Source organism: Mus pahari, chromosome 3, assembly GCF_900095145.1.
Source record: "Mus pahari chromosome 3, PAHARI_EIJ_v1.1, whole genome shotgun sequence".
NCBI classification, from domain to species: Eukaryota; Metazoa; Chordata; class Mammalia; order Rodentia; family Muridae; genus Mus; species Mus pahari.
The window spans coordinates 16,751,525-16,772,900 of NC_034592.1; the positions used below are offsets into that span (position 1 = coordinate 16,751,525).

Sequence of the window (21,376 nt, forward strand, 5' to 3'; positions counted from 1 at the left end):
TAAGTGCTGCTGTTGAAGCTAGAGTGGAGCTTAGATTTCTCCAGGGAGTCCTTGGTGAGTCCAGGCCCTGGGTTAATTTATTTTAAATCAGGTTAAAGGAACTCACAGTTTTCAGTACATTTTATGTTTATCTTCAAACAAACTCAGCTTAATTTTAGGCCACCCTAAACAAAAGTAAAATATTTTTATTCAAACTACCCTGTGTCTTTAAGGGCACAGATCGCTGCGTTATCCAGCCCAGAAGGGCCAGGGTGGGGCTGTGAACTTGTGTCTTCTGTAGTTAACTTACAGCTGTTCCCATTTTCAGCTCAGACAACTGTGGGGCATATTTTTCCATTCATATTAATTGGATTTTAAAGTGACCTTGTCCATGTATTGATTTGAATTAAAATTTTCTACATCAAGGTCAAGTTGGCATACATCTTACAGACAAAATATTAAAAAGCCAAGTGCTGCCTAACGGTATTGGCAGGAAAACTAGAGATTTAACAAAACCAGGTTACCCCCGAGGGCACTATTATACCATTCATTCTAACAGTACTGTAGGTCCACATGGGGACTGCCATCACATGGTCCTCACCATCATGGAGTCCACTCCTGCTCTAAGTCAGCAAAGAGCATCTCCGTCACTCCGGCTGGGCTTAAGGTGTGACCCTTCAGCTCCATACATGCCACCCAGAAAAGTCTTTAAAACTGGGGGATTATCTCTAACCCTTTGTCATGGGTCCAGTCTAAGAACTGCCACTCAACAAGGCTTCTCCTTGACATTTCAAAAGTAGCTCAAACTTTGCACAGAAAGTGATCCTTTCCCTGTTTTTCTCCTTTGTCATCTCAGGAAACACCCAGGCCATTCAGCTGTCTGGGGCTCAAACTGGGCCCTGGGAAGACCCTTCACTCCTCCTTGCCCTCTTACTCAGTCTAACAGAGATTATGGCTTTTAGTTGTTGCTGGTGGTGGTGGTGTGTGTCTGTGTGTATATGTGTCTGTGTGTCTGTGCGCAAGCGTGATTGTTCATATCCATGTTAACGTTGGCATTAGATGTTTCCTTGGTCACTTTCTGCCTTAAATCCTGGGACAGGATCTCTTATTTCACTCCAGAGCTTACCAGTTCAGCTAGTCTCTAGACAGCTTATCCCAAGGATCTCCTCCCTCATGCTGGGATTGCAGGTTGGCATTTATGTGGGTACAGAGATTCAGACTCACTTCTCATGTTTGCATAGCAAGGGCTCCACCCACTGAGCCATCACCGAAGCCCCAAATCATATCAGTCCGTGGCATAACCCCATCCCTACACTGATGCTTCTCATGATCTCCTTATTTGCTTTCACGATCCTCCGTGAAGCAGATGTTGTTTAACTGTACACATCAAACGTGTCACTCGTTTGCCTGGCCCTGCAAGGTATCCCTTGTCACTCAGAAGTAAACACCTGCAGAGTGTGGTGGCACATGTTAATCCCAGCACTCAGGAGGAAGAGGCAGATCTCTGTGAGTTCAAGACCAGCCCAGTCTATAGAGTTCCATGACAGCCAAGACTACATGGAGAAACCCTGTCTTTTGGGGGAACAAAAGAAAGAAAGAAAAAGAAAGCAAAAACAAAAACATCTACATCAGAGACTCTGCATGACCCAAGCTTCTCCATCCACCCCACCCCCCAGTGCTCTGCTATTGATCCTCCCTCGCTCTACCTTGCACTTGGCCTGGGCTGCCTTGGTCTTAGGAAACTTAGGTGAAACTTGACCCAGTCCTTTTCTATAGATGTCTTGCCTTCTGACCCTGTACAGAGTAGTAGTCTCCCCACCACTTCCTCTCCCCTCAAAGAATGTCCAGGCTCAGGAGCAGGCATCCCTTGTCCATGCTCCATCTAGGCACGCTGGGGTTCCCTAGTAAACATCTGCGTGAACAAGCAAGCTGCTAACACCTCATTTTCCACACATCACCCTTTCCTTTAAGCTGTCGCTGTTTGGTTCATTTCCTTCGTAACTACAGTGGCCCTTTATCTCTTACCTGTCTGTCTCCTACCACTAGACCACCAGCTCCATGAAATGTGTTTCATTTCCCTCTCTGAGTGCCAATGCCTGGCCTGCATGTGATCCATATTAACATGTAGATTGGGGGAGAACGCAAAGGGCAAGGCATTTGCATTCCAAGGTGGCTCTGGGCTGTATCATCTGTCTGCCCGTCTCTCCTGCCCCTTCTCTCCTTTCTTAGTATTGCCCTTTCTCCCTTCAAATCCATGTTTTACTGTCCAGCTGCTGCAAAGAGTCAAATTAGCTGGCCTTACCAGGATATGTGGGTGCAGAGCCTTCTGTCAGGCCACTGGGTGATCCCTCAATCCCAATGCTACACCTAATCCAGCTGTTTCCACCACCACACAGTACCTTGAGAAGGGGCTTCATTTCCATGTCATTTCATGTCAGGAAATGACAGTCACGTTCTGTGCTAGGTTCAGGTACAGGGTGTACGCTGTGGAAGGTTGCTTCCAAGGCTGCTGAAGTGCCCAGTGTTTTTAGTTAGGAATCATCAGGCTACTTCTCCTTCAGCTAAACCCTGTCCATCCCTACTCCTTCTGGAAGGGCTGTATGCATGTATATATCTAAAAATTAAAGTAGACTTGATTTGATTTTGATAATCCCTCATACCACAGAGAAAACCTGAAAGGGAACAAGCCCAGGTTTGGGAAACGTGGTCTATCCTCTTTTCTTTGGATTTTTGTTGTTGAGCGGGAGACAAATAGGATTGTGAGGAATTTTATGTCTATAATACAAAGCAGAAAATTATTTTGTAACTCTCTGTCATGAACCTTTCTGTGAAATTTGCCAAGCAGCTAGGTCTCCTGTGACACAAAATCCCCCAGCAATCGGGTCAGCCTTAGATTTTCTAAAGAGGCAAGAGTTAAGGAAAGTTTAGAGTGTCAATGGACTGAGCTACCTAAGGAGAAATAAACCTTATTAGGTGGGGTGCTTAGTAATTATCAAAAATAATGGCAACGGTAATATAGCAATTGCTGCCATGCAGTGAGCTAAAGGCATGATACCGGGAGATGGTAGCCCCAACTGAGTGCCCACAGAGGCCCCACCATGGAGAGAAGGCCAGGCTTCTCTAGGTGGCTTCTCCTAGGCCATACCATTCTGTTGGTAGCAGAAGAGACTCTGAACTGCAGAACCCCTATATCTTTTGCCTGTGGCAGGAGTCTGTCAGGAATGGCCCTACAAGACTGCCAGCTGAGCCCTTACCCATTGCTTAGCATTCACATAGCCACCCTTGTCCCTTCCTGCTGTCAGCCAGCTAAAGAAGTGGGGCCAAGCCAGGGTCTGCATAGGAGTCTAGAGGAGTGCTGCTCTCACATCTTGTTGGGCAGGCTCCTTTTACCTCCCAGAGTGTTTTTCCATCCTTGACAACAAGGGAAATAAAACAACCACCCCTTGCAGCCAGTCGGTCGGCTTGCTAGCTCAAACTTAGTGTCCAGGTGGGAGTCTCTTCCAAGCTTGTTTTTCTTCCTCAGCTTGCCCTTTATGCATGTCGTGGTGCTCTACCGTGGTGCTCTACCATGAAGCACACAACGAAGTCCCTCTCTTGTGCTTACCCTGAAACATGGAGAGACTTGGTTTCCTGGGCTGCTCCTCGGTGTACCCTGGTGCTTTCCTATCGCAGCCTGAATTCCCTTGGGAATGTGTGTGCTGCCCTGCCCTGCCCTGCCCTCACAGAGTCCACCCCATAGCCCTCCCTTCCCTGTCCCCCATCTTGCAAGGTACTGCAGACAGTTCCTGTGCTTGATAAGCCCATCCTTGCCAGGGCTTGTGTCCCTCAAAGTCAGCCTGGCTCAGAGGTTTGTGTCTGCAGCCAGCCCCACCTGTTCCTAGAAAGAAGCAGCTGCCAGCACTGCGTCTCTGCGTCCTCGGGCCCCTTGCTGCTGCAGCTTCCGAAGCTGCCATTCAGAGGCACAATTCTGCCCAGCATGACTCTAGCAGGACTGCACATATACAGCAGCTGTGTAGAATCCAGAAGGCTGGCTTTTTAAAAATACACTAAAATTAGACAAAGCAGGTACATTATTAGCGTCTTACCACAGGGTTGGGAGTATGCACAAAGCCATTGGTGAGGGAAGCCGAAGTCCTAGGGAGTAGGGTTTAGAGCTACTTAGCACAGTGCCAAAGAAGATTGCTCGGAGGATAGAGGATCAGGTGACTCCTGGCCCTGTGGTCACTGTTGCTGGCATTTGGATTCATGTGCTAGGCAAGATATGGGAAAACAGCAAGAGGTAGCTCCCGACCTTGCACAGAAAAGCAGCGACCTTGGACTCCAGTCTCCAGCTTCCTTCTGTTAAAGATGGAGATAAGACAGCTGCCAGGCTGCCTCCTGGATCCCTAGAGGAGTGCACCGCAGCTATGCAAGCATGTCCTATCCTGAGGGAATGAGGTGAGGTATGTCATTCAGAGAGAAAGCTCCCAAAGCTGTACAAAGCCTGGTGGCTCTAGGTACTTTTTCCAAGTCTGAATCTGAGAACCTTCCTTGGTGATGTAGGGGGGGTCCTTGGAGCACTTATGGGGATTGCCTCTGGGCACAGCTCTCTCCACCCTGAGCCCTGTTGGTTGTAGCAGATGCCTCTGTGACACACCACTGTCCTCCATCCGTACTCTTACGGACATGGAGTGCTCCACATGGGGAGCACCTTGTGTCCTCCATTTCTGTTCAGGTAAAAGCCATTTTTATCACACACACACACACCCCCAAGGGCTCAGTTTATTCCTTTAACAATGACAGAGCTGGGGTTTTGAGAGCACTTGACCCACCCACATCAGGTAGCTTACAACCTCCTGTAAGCTCCAGGGTGTAAGATGCCTCTTCTGGCCTTCACAAGCACCCACACATAGGTGACAGCAGTTACTACATTCCCTGACCCAGTGTGTAGACCGGTGGATACATCTCACATGATAATGGTCTCCCCTTAGCACCCCCCACCTCATCCTTCAGAGTTAGTGCAGAGGAAGTTCCTTAGGACTGTAGTGAAGAAAATGACTCCTAAGTCCCCTAGAAGTGTGTGTGTGTGTGTGTGTGTGTGTGTGTGTGTGTGTGTGTGTCTACCTTTCTGCCTCTATATCCCAAAGCTTTTCTTAGATTGCAGCAGGCCCCTTAAGGCCTTATCTATATGGGGAAAATAGCACTCATGGGTGGCTTTATAGAAATGGTTGGCTTTTTAAAAATAAGATACCCTCTCCCCAAAGCAGGGCTCAGAAATATAGCCAGCTATAAGAAAAGCAAATCCTGTGCTGTCCCCTTTCCCTCTGGCACACATGTGCAGTGTGCTAGGTCAAGAGCCATCTGGCCCAGGTTCTTCAGCATGTGGTCAGCATACACACACACCCACCATAAACATAGATATTGCTCATCTCAAACTGCTGTGGCTGCACAGACTGCAGGAATGAGTGTTAAGCAATCCTCACCGCCATGAGGTGGTTTCCCGTAGGATAACCCTTCAGCCACCAGGTCTGTCGGTGACAGAGCTGAACCAGGTATTTCTCTCCTTCTTTACTTTGCCCACACTTTGTCTTCTGTCTGGGACATTCTAGTGAGCTAGAATCCTCTTGGGAGAATGCCACTTGACAGGTAGCTGCTGATGACCACCACCCACCCAGAGCATGGCTGGCCCATCCAAGGCTGGCAGTGCCAGCACTTCCAGGCACTCTCCCTGTGCTGAGGAGGCCAGCGGGAGGCTGTCTGGTACCTTCCCAAGTGCCCTCTGGTCCCTGCTCAGGAAGCACAGTGCTTCCTTGACTGTGTGCCACTTACACTCGCTGTACCAACTGCCACATAGTGGTAAGTGAGCTCTCAGGAGCTGTGGTGTTCAGTATAGAAAATTGTTCCCTTGGCAACAGCAAGCATGCTTCATTACCAGATGGCATTAGCTTTTATCTGTGGCACCCCATAGCCATTGCCAAGAATCAACCCATAGCCCCTGTCAGTGAGCATCTTGCTTCTGACTGTGGCAGCATTGGCTACATGTAGAAAGATATCCATGGTCCATCTGCAATGTATTGTATCAGTCCGTCAAAGCCCAGGGTCCGACAAAGCCAGGCAAGAAACTTACACACTCCACATACAAGAGCATCTGACTCATTGGAATGACACTAGTATTAGAAAGTATGTTGTAGAGTGTGTGCCCAGCTCCACACTGGTGGCTAGTATTGCCTACTCTGCCTCGTCACACTCAGAAGGATGTTTTGGGTACATTGTGCCCTAAGATGAGCATTGCAACCTGCATCCTTTTTTTTTTTTTTTTTTAAATCCTCAGTCAACCCCCCTCCACATTTCATTCCGCTTCTGAGCAGACAGGCATAAGAGATTGACTTGTCCTGTGTCATACTTGCTGTATAGCCTGTGGTATAGAAGCCCAGGTAAAAATATAGGCCTTGACCTGTTCTACACAGCAAATGGCCATCACTGTGGTCGGTTAGATCTGGCGGGCCTTGTGGCAGCTTTGAGTCTTCCTTGACCTGCAAGCTGGCAGGTGCTTTCTGCTTAGCACTCATTCATCAGACTCACTGTTTTATTTGTCCTGGAGGGTAACATCCACAGTCCACAGCTTCCCTGTAGCCCCAAGTGGTGGCTCACTGGCCTGGACAGGGGCTCTGGTTCCATCTTTGCTGCTGACTGGCTGAGGAACAAAAAAGCTGCTCCTGAGCCCTTTATCTGCACCTGCCTGTACCGTGCTGTCCATCTGGGCATTGCCTGCCCAGCTCCTCCCAGTCCTACAACAGAGACAGTCATGTCGCTGAATGAAGTACTTCATCCAGAGCTGCAAGGAGGCCAAGCTTCCCCACAGCAGTCAAGAGACATGACTCAGTTTGGATAGATCGTCACCAAGAGCAAGCTGAGATTCAAATGGCCCTAACTGTGCCTCTACAGCTCAGGTGAACTCCAGAACCCTCTCTCAGAGACTTCATAGGGCCTCCTGGAAATGGAAAGACAGTAAAATAAGGCAGTGCAGTCTACCTAGCAGGGTAAGCCGCACCAGTGCTCCCTGGGAAACATCTGTGGGTGCAGGCTAGAGCCTCCTTGGACCCTAACTTTTTCCACTTCTCCAACCAGCAAAGCAGGAGAGAGGTGCCTCAGCTTAGACTGATGGAATGCCTCAGCTCTCATGACCCATACACAGAACTTAGGGTGAGCTTCCTTCTTTTCAAAGTGGTTAGAAACCTGGTAACTAATCCAGAAGATGTTTGCTAGGGTTAGAGCTGCTGTTCTCCAGACAGGAGGTCTGTCACAGGGCGGCCGCTAGTCTCTTAAAGATGCATGCTAAAATATTTACAGAGAACTGAGAACTGTTAGTGTTATTTGGAGGGAAAGGAGGTAGAGGTGACACTAGGTGGCCAGGGGTTGGGTCCATAGGGGTTTGGGAGGGTTGATTTTGTTTAATTTTTAGACACAGTTTGAGCCCTGGGATTAAAACCATCACTGTCACACCCTACTATACTAAATTTTTTTTCACACCAAGTTGGGATTGGGAGGGTGGGCCCTGGAGAGATGGCTCAGCAGTTAAGAATGCCTTTTGCAGAGGATCCAGCACCCACAATGGACAGCACACAACTCCAGGTAACTCCAGAGCTAGGGTACCTCACTCCATATCTCTGAGAATACCGGCACAAGAAGCACTCACACGCAGACTCACACACACACACACATATTTTAAAATAGAAATTAATCTTTAAAAAAAAAAAAACTTGGAAGTCAGGCATGGAGATTCACACCTGGTGTCCAAGGGGTCAATAGGCAGGAGGATGCTGGGAGTTTGAGCCCAACCTGTGCTAGAGTGAAATCTTGTCACACTCCTAAAATACTGTGAGTTGTTATTGCTGGAGTAGAGTATCAGGGAGTCGGGTTTGTCTGTCTAGTTGTTGTTGCTGTTGTTGTTTCCACTCAATATTCCGTTCACTGACAAGAATGGGTGAAGAAGAGCCAACAGGTATGTGGGTAGCTTTCTGGTTGGCACAGTGCTCCTCCATAAAAGCTTGGCAGACTGTAATATTTGCCCCAGTAATTAGAATTCTGTGAATCTATCCTAAAATAGAAAATGCCCCTTAGGGTGGCAAGAGGGCTCAGCAGGTCAAGGTGCTTGCCTCCAAACTGAACAAACTGAGTTCAGCCCCCTGGAACTTACGTGCGGGAAGGAGACCCCACAGGTTGCCCTCTGACCTCTATGCTCACACTGTGGCACTCATGCATCCACACACATGGACACACACAATAATTAAATAAAATGTAACTTCAAGTAATGTTGACCCACATCCACACACATGGACACACACACAATAATTAAATAAAATGTAACTTCAAGTAATAATGTTGACCCACAAGTACCTGCTGCAGCTGGGTTTATATTAAGGAAACTTGGAAACACCTTAAGCATGGGGCAGCAGGAGAGGGGTTGAGAAGGGCCCGGGATAGACCATAGCTAGGCCAGGTAGCACCTGGCACTATTTCTGAAGCCTGTATAGCAATATGGAGGAAAGCCTATGGTATAATTATGTCAGTTTGTGGTTTGCAGATCCACATATTTATTGACAGATAATGTATGGACCACCTGAAAGGTCAGTGTTGGTCAGCATGCTCAGAGAAGCGAGGACAGACCTGAAGCTCGATGTAGCTCAAACTCATTGGTGGTTTGCATTTGCTGGCTGTGTGATTGTTTGGGAGCTGTCCTTCCTGGTGTTGCTGTGTATCCTGGATTCAGAAGAAGAGGCCAGGGAAGTGGCCATACTGCTCTGGGCACCCAGTGTGGCGCTGGTGCTGGGGACAGATGGAGTCTGCCTCTTCCACATGCAGGTGCCAAAGACTTATGTTGGGCCCAGGCTGAATTCCAGCATGTCCTGAGAAGGGGAAGGGAAACCCAGGACCTAGGCTCAGAGCCTCACTTAGCCCACCGCTGGCATCAGGAGGGGCACAGTGCTGAAGAATGATAAGACTTGTCCCAGTCATACACACACACACACACACACACACACCATGGATGGTGACCATCTTTGGGTGGAAAGACTGGGCCTTTATCTTCCTCCTGATGGCCTTCCCTAGAAACTCACATTCCTGAGACAATTAGTCTTAATTAAAACCAGCTGGAGTCAGGTGTTTTTAGAAGACAGTTCTCAGTTACTGAAGCTTCTGAGCTGGCCTACTGTGTGCTGGTATGGGCCCTGATTTGTCAGGTCTGCCTACCCTGTAGCCTGGGCTTCTGCTCTGCCCTACTTCCCCCAGGGGGCTCCTGCTGATCCTGCCTTTATGGTCCATTGGCATCCTTAAATAGTGATTCTGTGTCAGCTAATGTAACAGTATTTACAAGTACACTGTAAGATGTGTTTGTTAGCACTCCTTAAATGTAAACAAATGCATCTTAGCTTTCTCTTACCGGGCTTCTGTTCTGCACAGGTAAAGCACACAAAATGGAAAGAAACATCATACCAGCGCCAGTAACAAGCCGGGTGTCAGGGTGCTCACCAGCACCTAGGACTACTCAAGGAAATGGGAAGGTAGTCACCAGAGAGGCAGAAAGCTGCAGGTGACACAATGACAGAAAGGGGTGCTTAAAAGTCATCTTTCTAGATGGTTGCACCAAGTTGGCCTGGAAGAACTAGGCTTGCTGTGCAGGCTGAGGTTTCCTTTCAGCAAATCTGAGGTTTCTAGCCTCATCAGAGCATCCAAGACCACAGGCCTGCAGTGAGCTCTGGGCCAAGCCTGCCTCCAAGGTCTCGCCTGGGAATACAGAAGGCGTGCGCCTCAGGCACTGCCGTCTAAGGAAAGGTAGCATTACCCCGCTCCCTAGGAGAGCCGCATGCCCTACAGAGCAGTCTGTCTTCCCTGGCGCTGTGGGAAGCTTTTCAGATGTTTTCTCATTGTGTTCAGGATGCAGAGGGTATTGAGACAGGGTCTCCCTGTGTAGCCCTGGCTGTCCTAGAGCTCACTATACAGACCAGGCTGGCCTCAAACTCACAAGAGTTCTGCCTGCCTCTTGCCTCCCAAGAGCTGGCATTAAAGGTGTGAGCCACCATACCCAGCTTTTTAGGTGTTTTCTTAATCCATGATGTGCTTAGGTTCTGAGCGTGAAGCGCTGACTGCAGGTCTGGATGACATCTAGCCACTTCCCTTCCCTTCAGGTTCCCTTTAACATTGTTTCTCTGCTTCTATCATGGGCTGCTGGGTGCCTGTGTCTGCTCTCTGCACTGTAGTCCATGTATTATCTCCGTGTCTGGCAATGACACAGATGAGCACCAATGTGTGCACCACGCTCACCAAGTCAAACTTAGGGGACCCTGACCTCAGAAAGTGGTGGAGCGGGTTCTCTACCCAGCAGGTGGAAAGAGGTCAGGAGGCAAAACTCTCTGGGGGCAGAGGGCTAGGCTGGCATTGCAGTTCCAGAGGAGCTGGCCATGGCTGGGTCTGTCACACATGGTGAGGTTACGCACCCAGCCTTCCCTCCTGTGCTACCTGCTGCCTCACTCAGAATGAGGACAGATAAGCGGTGATCTGTGCCTCCACCATCCTGCCCAGCTCTTTGTGATTTGCATGGTGAGCCTTCACGTGTGTGCACTCATGTCTCCACAGGTGACCTTGGGGAAGGTGTTGAAAGTGATCGTGGTCATGAGGAGCCTGTTTATCGATCGCACGATTGTGAAGGGGTATAATGAGAGTGTCTACACAGAGGATGGGAAGGTGAGTGGCCTGGAGTCTTGGGGACGGGTTCTTCCTTACTCTGTCCCAGAACAGAGTTCTAGGTGAGTGGTACTAATAACCAGCAAATCAGCACTGGAGTGCTCCAGACTAGCCAGCACGAAGAGGGACCCTTGACAAAAACTATTTCATTCTCTCCACTTGCCGTTCTAAACCTCTGCTGCTCACGGCAAGCCCAATGCCCTCACTTGAATTTCTAATTGAGCACCTTAGACCCCAGTTGCCTCATTAGACATGTCTTCTGAGGAAATAGATTTTTTTCAAGTCAGCCAGCACATCAATAGCCCAGGGTTCCGCATTTCGCTTTTCTTAGAGTCACGAGAAAGACTCAAGTTAGTTTGACACAACCCAATGACATGCTCCTTGACTCTCACAGCCAACGGGCCCTTGGGAAGTCACATCAGCTGCACACTGCATGCCTCAGCAGGAAGCAGCGGCTTCTTCCCACAGGTGATCTGCCTCACAGACCGCTTACTCTCCACAGCTAACCACGATTAGGGCCAGGGCAGAAGTGAAGGGGCAGGCGCTTCCCCAAGTGATGGCGTCCCCAGAAAGTTCACTCTGGTGGACCTGTAGTTTCTTAAGTGTGCACTGTCCATCTGGCTCCGGGGGAAGCAGCAGAGGACACTAATGAGAGCTGGCAGCCTTCATTTGTGTCTGTTCCCAAGCGTGAGGAGCACTTGCCCCACCCAAGTTACCCCTGTGACTCTCCAGCTTGAGACAACCCCCCTCCTCTCCTGGGACCTTTTGCTTTCCTCATTTCAAATGTTAACATTTCAATGTGTTTGGTAACTCAATGGCCACATTATAATGAGAATAGACAGTTCTTGAAAAGCAGGTGGTAGATGTGGCTTTGCCTGTGACAGATGTTCTGGTTAACGCAGGAGCCACAGGAGCTGAGCACCCAGCATTCCCACGTGCCACAGACCATGGCTACCAGAAGTGTCATTGTTCTTCCAAGTCCCCTGCCTGGTCTGCAGCGGACTCCCATTTAAGAGCAAATCATTTGTTGGGAGATGCCCTTTTTCTTCCTGGGAAAATCATACTGTCCTTCGAGCAAGAGTGGAGAGTGAGTGTGACAGACAGTCTGCTGAGCATGGCCTCCATGGAATTCTAAATTCTGCCTGGGTCAAGTGGGGTTTCTGATTGCTGGTCTACTCTAGAAGCCAGGCAGGCTTAGTGCACCTCCCGGGAAGACTGGCCCGCTGAGCATGTCGAAGTTCACTTCGCTTGGGTCTTTTCAAGGTTCAGGTTGAAGATGCAGTAGTGACGCCTGGTATGAAACAGCTGCTGCTCGCTTAGGCAGGGATTGGAGATTGAAGACAAAGGAAGGCTGTAACCAGCACCAAGCTTGCAGAGTTACCAAGTCAGGATGCAAATGAACCACACTCCAGAGTCAGACCAGGAGTGGAGATTCTGACAGCTGTGTGTGCTGCTGGCACACTGCCTATGAGGTTCTGCTGACCAAACCACAACTGTCCACAGTAACACACAGGGTCACCCACACTCTACCAGTGGGGAGCTCTAGTACTTTATGCTGCACTCAAAACATTATCTACCATGTACCTCTTGAAGCCCACTCCGGTGGCCTGCTGCAGCCATACTTTGTTCTTTCCCATCTCTTCCTTGGCTCCTCTTCCCTGGCGTTCGATCCTCCCTCTGCCTGCTCCCCTTGGCTGTTCCCAACCATGTTGCCCACACAGGGATCACTCCGTCTGTCCGGGCTCTTCTTCTCCCTATCTCAGATTCCTTATGTCCCTGGTCTTAGTTAGCTATACCACCACCCAACTACCTAACCCTTCCTCCCCGCCACCCCTGAGGGCTGGGCTGTCAGCAGGTGCTGGCTGTCACTTCTCTGAGGTCCTCTCCTTGCCCCCACACCCCAGGCCCTCTGTCTGCCCCCTGCTTCATCATTCTTGCCTTTGCTGATCTGACTCCTGCTCCTGCTAACGCACATGGTGGCTCCAGTGTCCCTGCCCTCAGCCTTCGAGTTACACTCCCCATAAACACCTGTGCATACAGCATCTCTCTTGCTTGCCACCATCCCAGTATACCTGGGGCAGTCGCCCCAGAGCAAGAGGTAGGTATTAATGGGTTATAGAGAAGCCCATGCACCCAGGTTTAAGAAACCTTGTGTTGCAGAAGGTTCCCCTCTATCTTTCTCTTGCAGACCCAAGGATAGAGCCCAGGGCCTCTCACAAGTGAAGCAAGTACTCCCTCCACCTGTGAGCCATCCCCTCCCTCTACTCCAGCTAAGAAGTCAAGTGCGTTTAGACATCCTTAGAGCCTTTGGTTTACGCATATGCCTTAGGAATGTGTGTTAAGAAGTACATATTTTCTCGCAAGGTCATCAAGTTCTTTTGTGGTCCCAACTTTGTCCTCAGAGCATATTATTGTATTGGCAGCTTGTACAACATGCTTCTGAGATCTGGCTTATGGAACAGAATCCAGACACCTTTGCAAGATCTGACCCTACCTGCCCCAATTCTCTGCATGTGTCCTGTCCACTCCCCAGCCGTGGTACCCATGTGATTCTAGGACAGCCAAGCTGTTACCCACATTTGCCAATTCTAACTTTCCTTAGGTGCTTGCTCTCCTACTCCTCCCCTGGGCTCATCTCTCCCTCTCCCTCTCCCTCTCCCTCTCCCTTCCCCTTCCCCTTCCCCTCCCCTCCCCCTCCCCCTCCTACTCCCCCTCTCTCCTTCTCCTTCCCTCCCCCTCCCCCTCCTGCCAGCCCCCATCTACTAATTTAACTGACTTGGTGAATAACTGTCTTGCACTTCCAGTGCTCAGCCTGTCCTCTTGACTATGACTGACTCGTGTTACAGAACGGGAGGCTGGAACCTAGGGTGGGGAATTGCCTATGTGAACGGGTCCTGTGACCATGTCCTAAGGGTCCACTGTAGTGCCTGCAGCAATCTAGAAGCACTGATGTGTGTGGAGAGAGACAAAACTGCTTAGCTGAAATGGAACCCTGAAGAATCAGGAAGCAGCAGGCATTAGAATCATAAATGGCCAGACTAAAGGGACACGCATGAGCCCATATACACAGCCTCCTTGTTAAAGATTGCTGTATCTCCACTGGACAGCAGAAAGTGGCCATTTTGAGGGAACCTGGGTTTGAGGATGGCTTGTCTCAGAGCATGCTGGGACGCTGTCGAGCAAAGAGTAGAGAATGTAGCTGGTATAACAAAGTTATATATGCTGACGATCATCACATAAGGCCCACCCTAGAATTCCTAAGTACCGTCCTAAGCCCATCTCCCCAAGGCCCATCCATAACCCATGTGACAGATCTTAGCTGAACATCAGGTCCATTCTCTTAACAGAAGTCTTTGAGTCAAGGGTCAGGATCCTGGGGGAGACTGTCCAGCCACGGGGCAGATCAAGGTGTCGGCTCTCCAGATGTGCAGAGCAGAGCACAGCTGGCTGGCGTCATGGGTCCTGGTTCTCCGGTTCAGCAGCCTTGGGTGTGGTGGAACCCTGACTGAAGGGCTTTTTTTTTTTTTCCTGTACTCATTACAGGCAGGAAGTTCTTGATCCCTTTTACACCTGTGTACATGGGTCCATGTGGCAAAACCAAGTAAGACTGGCAGGGCCAGACCTCAAGTGGTAGAGAAGTGGGCTGACCAGCCTGAGGCCAACTGCTCCTCACTGTGTCATTAGTGCCAGTTTCTTAAGCACCTTACAAAAGAGAAGACACTGCAAATGTCCGGTTCTGAGTGCTGAACCTGCAGTGGGCATACTTGTGGCACACAAAGTGTCAGATTTGGAAAACACCATTGGAGCTCAAGGTCTGGTCTGCAGGACGAGTCCCTGGCAGATCGGCTGTTGGGAAGTTGCAGCCCTGCTTTTGTTCAACTGCTGCCTGGGCTTAGGGCTTGTTTTGCTGTGGCGCTCAGCCTGGGGTGCACTGGATGGACTTATAAAGCCTCCCGTGACCTTAACCTCTTGCCCTGTGTGATTGTTCCCCATGTGCTGGTCCCCAATACATTGTCTTCAGTGCTGTGGTAGTGGCCAGCCATCCCCTCCTCTCACCCACAGTTTCCAACTAGCTTTTCCCATCAGCATCCGTTCCACACACTGTCAGCTCGCACCTTGCTGTAACAGTCACTATCTTGATGCCCTGTCTTTACCCATGATGCATATTTTTGATATCAAGCACCGGTACCCTCATTCCTCTAAGAATAAAACTGCCGTTCAGACTTACCGACCTCTCTTGGCTGCAATCAGGGAGTAGGGCCGTGACTCAGCATGTTAACAGGCAGGGTGTGGGAACACCTGGCCATTGTCCTGATTTTATATCAGTTGGGCTGAACAGATGGAAAAAATAGAAGTGTCTCCGTTGAATTTATCTTATTAGGGGATTTAGGTTATGTTAATGCTATAGCTTCATTAATTATCCCATATCAATAAAAAAAGGCAGCTTTTAGCCTTCGAGCGTAGGAGAGGAGAAGAAATGGCGGTATCAAAGGGAACCTTCAAAGACAGCCAGAGCTGTCTCCAGGGTAATTTCTGATCCTGCATTCTTCCCACTTCAAAGTTGGGTGTGTGTGTGTGTTTGGGTCGAGGGGGTTGGGGGAAGCTTGAATCTGATTTCTCTAATAAGTGTTGGCATCAGCCCCGTTTGATATTAGATGCAGGGAACATTTTGATTTGTTATAGCCTTTGAAATTGTTCAGACGACCTTCAGAAAAATGGCCTCTTGTTACTTGTGGGGGAGAGGGTGAGAGCCGGGAAGGGTATGAATCCAGCCGGGCTCCTGCACAGAGGGCGCCCCAAAGTTGTGCTTTCAGCAATTTTTTTTTGGTAACAAATGCATGTCCTGATTGAAAGTGAAAGTTGAAGAACAATAGAGGCGTAGCATTGCTCTCCCGGGAGGCTTGTCTCCTCTTCCTCTGGATGGGCGAGCACACCTAAGAGGACCACACACAAGTTCTCCATGGCTCTGAAAACTTGGGCAGCTGCAGAGAAATCCCTCACCGGTGCCCAGTCACATCCTTAACCCAGATGGACACGTCTGTCTTGCAAGTCAGAGGTCCCTTTAAAGGTTTCCTTTAGAGGCTGAGGCCCGCTGCGGCTTAGGATCTTCGTTTGGAAGTGTCCATTTTAGATCATTTAAAATTCTCTGTGTGTGCCGCCTTTTGAAATGAAATAAAGAATTGATAACTTTCTGATAAGCTGCCAGCGCTTTCATGTAGTGCTAAATGAATGTTAGTGGCAGTGATTTGCGGAGCAGCAGTGCTGGCATAGGTTTGTGAGGCTGAACTCTGCAGGAGCACCCCAAAGAGGTGGGGCAGTAACATTGTGGGGCGGCCCTGAGTAGAGGGGCCCCGGGCCTCTGGACACAGGCCTGCTTCCAGACTCCCCACTCCTTACCAGAGATGCTCTCTGAGCCTCAGTTTCCCCATCTGTGTGTTAGAAGTCACTCTTACGCATCAGCACTGGAAGGGGACCCTGCTGACCACAGTAGGAGTAAGAGATCATCAAGGACAGGGTGACCTTGCCTTTGGTGTCAGACCATGCTTTTAGAGGGTTTGGGTTTGGGTTGCTTTTGTTTTGACATCTTGTATCTTATCCTAAGGACAGATCTGAGCACCCCACTGTCTGTAGAGTTGCATTTCACTCCCCTGCAAATTGCCCCTGTCCCCACCTGAACACACTCCAGCCCTAACACCCTTAGCTGCCTCTGGCTCCACAGCAGCTGACAGGTCTCTTTCAAGTCCTTCAAGCCCAGTGTTCTGAGGGGAGCTTCACTCTCTTCCTGACATCCCAGTTCACTGAAGGTTTACAGCTCCAGAATGTTCCCTTTTTAATATTGCAATTAGAAAAAAAAAAAAAAAAGTGAACAATGCTTGCCTTTGCAGCAAGTAAGTGAGAGCTAATAAATGTTCACTGAGCTCAGCCTTGGCTTCCTAAAATGAACTTCTGAGTCTTTCCTGGCCCTAAAGAGAGAAGAGCATCAACTCCAGAACTCATTTAAAAGGCTTTCTCTAGCATAAGCCTAGCAAAGATAAAGTATATGCCACCTGACTCAGGTTCAGAGCACAAGGGGAGCCATTGTTACCCTTTCTTAGCCATATGTGCGAGGTAGATGAAATGTATTGTCCAGCGCCTTGCTGTCCCAGATGGTAAAATCATCCTCTAGCATTCTGAATAAACTTATTTAAAATTTCTGAAACAGAGGCATGATGAATAGGCAAGGCGGGTTTTGACTATCCACAATTAGTTTGCAGAGTTCATTTTTAAGGAAGCATTTTCTCTCGAGGTTTGTTTTTGGTTTTTGGTTTGGGGGGGGGTTGTTGTTGTTGTTGTTGTTTTTTGTTTTTTTTTTTTTTTGTAGATTTTGTAAAGTCTTCAAGTGTGTGCAACTTCTTTCTTCGTGTCTTTGTGGCTGGTATCCTTGTGGCAGTGTGCTGTGTGTGGTGTGAACAGGCAGGAGGTGTCAACAGTGCTGGCTGGAAATGAGAGAGAGGAGTTCTGGAACTAAGGCATGCAAAGCCAATCCCATCCCTCCGCTCCCCTCCCCCGTCCCTGGGCAGTCTTTAAATGCTACATTCCTTAAACCCTGGGCTGAACTTGCACTGGGGTCACCTGAGCCTGACTCCGCCCTCACAGACTGGCAAGGATCAGAATGGAGAATGTGGGGAACTAAATGTATGCATTCTTTTACATTTATTTATTTTGTCTATAAACATGTGCATTCAGAGGTGAGAGGGCAGCTTGCAAGAGTCAGCTCTCTCCTTCACCATATGCGTCCTGGGGACTGAATTCCGGTCATTAGGGTTAAGCAGCAGGGGCCAGTCAGTTTTCACGGAGCCAACTGTTTTTGTGAGTTACCCTACATACTGTTTACCTCTAATGCCTGAAGATGTTACAGGTTCTTTTTGAAATTTGATGTTGCCTCTCTAGAGGGCAATTTGGCATTGGGGATTTGCTGTTAGGAGATCATAGGGATATAGCATGAGTGGTAGGGTACATTTTCCCAGTATGGGTGTGTGATCAAAGATCCGCCCATCCTGCCATCCTGCAGGTAACCCTGACAGTCCCTCTACCCTTCAGCATGTAAGGTGTCAGCCACCTGAGACTTAACAAGAAACCAATCCCAAGTGAAAAGGAGCTGGAGAGAGGAATGCATGCCAGGGTGTGACCCAGCTTCAGCTTCCAAGGACTCTGAGGTGCCACACTCACTTCCTGTGGCCCAGAGGCATGTCCCCATGCAGCCACTTCCCCTGTGCCCCACTGCAGCAGGTCAGTGTGACAGCACACAGGCCTGAGCTACCCCAGGTCAGTCTTGCAGTCTGACCACCAATCAACCCTAGAGACAGAACCAGGAGACCCATTCACTGGCTGTTTCAATTTGCTCGGCTCCTGACCTCATTATATTAAAGTCACCTGTCTAGCAGCTCTGGGACACAGAGGACTTCCTCACTTGTCATTACCTGTGACTGGCAGCCCAGCCTCTGCAGTCTCTGTCTTAGAGGAATTCTGGGTTTGCCATTCATCATTTGTTCTGAAGTCTTGAAACATGCAGCCAGACCTGTATGGGTTGCCGTGCAAGCAGGGGAAAGCAGAAATAGCTTCAGTTACGTGTGAGACACTGAGGTGCTGTGCATGAGACCCCAGTGGAGGGTGGGGGAGGCTGGACTGGTGGAGTTCCCTGGAGCTCCAACCACAACTCATCTGGGACCTCATGCTTCCTTGTATGTACAATCCAGTCTCCTGACTTCAAGGCCTCCTAACCCAGCCAGTTCCAGAGCACTCTAGGGATGGGACGCTGCTCAGAAAGAAATAAGGAGCTGCTTCACAAGCCGGCTCTAGCCCTCCAAACTCAGCCAGATGGGAGAGCAATGAACATGTAACTTAAAAAAACAAAACTCCCTGACAGTGGCATGTTGGTGTCTCTGACTCTTGCCTGTCCTTGGGACCCTTGTCCTTCTACTGGTTACCTTGTCCTCTCAATATGAGGGTTTGTGTCTGGTCTTATTGAACTCGTGATGCTGTGTTTGGTCGATGTCCCTGGAAGGCCTGCTCTTTTCTAAAGAGAAGAAAGGAAGGAGTGGATCTGGGGAGAGGGGAGGTGGGAGTGGGAAAGTAGGAATGGGGGAAAAGAAACGGCTGTAGGGATGCAATTATGAGAGAATAAATAAAAATATGGAAAAACCTCCCCAGGGGCTACCAGTGCTGGCCCAGCTTGAGCAGCCAGATGACCCTGCCATGCCTTCTGTGAGAGGTGAACTCCCTCTTCATCTGGAAAGCTAAGGTCATTCTGGAGACTAAATGAAGGCATGTGTGGAGAGGGTCTGCTGTGACTCCTAGCGCGCAGTACTACCCTCACACTACTGGTCCTCTTTAATGCCCATGATGTGTGGCCAGACCCAACACCTCTGTCCACAGAGTGGTCTTTACTGTTAGAAAAACTACTCGGAAAGGAAAGGAAGTGGATGTCGGGAAGAATGTTCTGACTGTAGTGACACTGAGCCATGTGCAAGCTGTGTGAAGGATGATCCAGACAAAGAGCATAGGGTGACTTGGCACTTCAAGGGATACAAGAGCCTTGGGGGGAATCAGGGTCTACGGTGGGCAGGGATCTCAGCCCATGGGGCTGGAGATGAATGACCGCAGATCCCTTCATTCCATTCCTTAAGTCACCTAGAAGTAGGTAAAGAAAAAGCTTAGGCAGGCCACAGCAGCCCTTTGCCACCGGGGCCCTCACTGTCACTGTTTGATTTCTTTGAGTTGACTGAAACTGATACTGATTGTTCTCTCTCCACAACAGCTAGACATATGGTCCAAATCCAACTACCAAGTATTCCAGAAGGTAAGCGTCCCTCTGTGTCATCCTCAGGAGACATGGGCAGACTACGGATGCCTTTGAGTATAAACTTTCCCGACTCAGAGACTTCTTAAACAGTGAGGGGGAAAATGAACGGTTGCAGCTGTGACTCAGTCAGTCGGGGTAGAGTGCTTGCCTAGAATGCGCAAAGCCCTGGGTTCTATCGACGTGGTGGTGCACACCTGTAATCCCAGCACTTAGAAGGTGAAGGTAGGGGAGTCTGAGGTCCGAGACCATCCTCTCCTGCACAGGAACTCCCTGGGCTACAAGAGTTGGGGAGGGGAGCCTGACCTGCATGTATATGACCTGGGGAAGCAGGTAGTTTAGGGATGGGTGGAGCAGGGAAGCAGCCTCGGAGGGACACCAGAGGGCGTGTTGGAGTGGTGGACATACTTTGTTTCTGAGGGAATAATGGTAGTTGTAGTATCAGCCCAAAGGGCTGGATGCTCACACTGGGATTTGCTGTGTATAGTGTAGACTATATCAAGGCAGAAACTTTGAGATGATTCCATGTTCCAGGCTGGCTTCAAACTCAGAAATCCACCTGCCTCTGCCTCCCAAGTGCTGGGATTAAAGGTGTGCGCCACCACTGCCCAGCCCGTGAGGAATCTTAAAGAGCCCTAGTCAGGCAAGTGTCTCAAGCTGGGGACAGAATGTGGATACTGTTCTCTGGTAAGAAATACCTCAGAGGAGAGCCGGGCGTGGTGGCGCACGCCTTTAACCCCAGGCAGAGGCAGGCAGAGTTCGGAGTTCAAGGCCAGCCTTGTCTACAAAGTGAGTTCCAGTACAGCCAGGGCTGTACAGAGAAACCCTGTCTCGGAAAGAAAAAAAAGAAAGAAAGAAAAAAAAAAAAAAAACGAAAAAAAGAGAAGAAAAGAAATACCTGGGGGACCACTCAGAGCTGGGACACTTGGCCCAAGTTCTTCCATGAGTAAGTTATACCCAAGGTGTGCCAGGAGGCATAGGCTTTTTTTGTTCTCTTAATTAAAGTGGAATTTGCATAATATAAAGTGAGCCATTTTAAAGTGAACAGTTCTTTGGAGTTGACTGCCCACATCCAGGGTGGATGCACGTGCGAGCATACACATGCATGCGCACACACACACACAGGTATGTTTCCATAACTCTAAACACAGTTAGTTTGACAGAAATGAACCATCACAAGTATCAGAGCTTCAGAAGATGTCATGAGTGTCTAAGGGAGTAGTTGGCATGTAAGGGAGAGTTAGGTGAGCTGACCACGTGTGTTCCCCAGTAGGGTGACTTAAGATCATTAATCAGTATGGTTTGAATGTAAATTGTGCACCATAAAATTATATGTTTGAACTAGCTGGTGGCACTATTTCAAGAAATTGTAAAGCTCGGGAGGTCAGGCTGGCCTGGGGGAAGTAGGCTGCTGAAGGGCAGGCCTTGAGGTTTGTGCATCCATTCTGTTCTGGGGAGGAGTGAGGTGGTGTGGAGTCCCGGCTGTGCACCTGCTGCCGCGCCTTGGTCTCCTTATGGATATATGTCCTCAAACTGAGCCCAGATGAGCAGTCTCTCCACTTGTTGAGTTTTGGTCACAGTGCTGAGGAAAGTAGTTATAACAGGGTCTGCCTGGGCCACCTGTGTAGTTCTTGCATAAAGCTCAAAATATTTCAAAAGCAAGAGCACCATTTAACTGAAAACATCATTGTCCTGGGTCTGCTAGCATTTCTTCACCCCACTGTCCCTAGAAACATAATGGGATGTAACCTCACTTCCCAGCCCAGAGCGGAATGGAAGGAGCTGTGAATGCCACGCCCAGCCTTCAGTGCCCTGGACCTATGCAGGCTCTGCATGCTT

The 21,376-nt window shown here is 49.3% G+C and overlaps 1 protein-coding gene across 2 annotated transcripts in view; it reads left to right on the forward strand.

Annotated features, from left to right (window-relative positions):
• Positions 1–21,376, forward strand: part of Med27 (mediator complex subunit 27) — a 174,829-nt gene that overhangs the window by 139,910 nt on the left and 13,543 nt on the right. For both annotated transcript variants that reach the window (XM_021193054.1, XM_029536223.1), the window contains exons 5-6: positions 10,591–10,698; positions 19,496–19,537. In XM_021193054.1, coding sequence (XP_021048713.1) covers positions 10,591–10,698; positions 19,496–19,537 — 150 coding nt within the window. The remainder of the gene's footprint in view (positions 1–10,590; positions 10,699–19,495; positions 19,538–21,376) is intronic.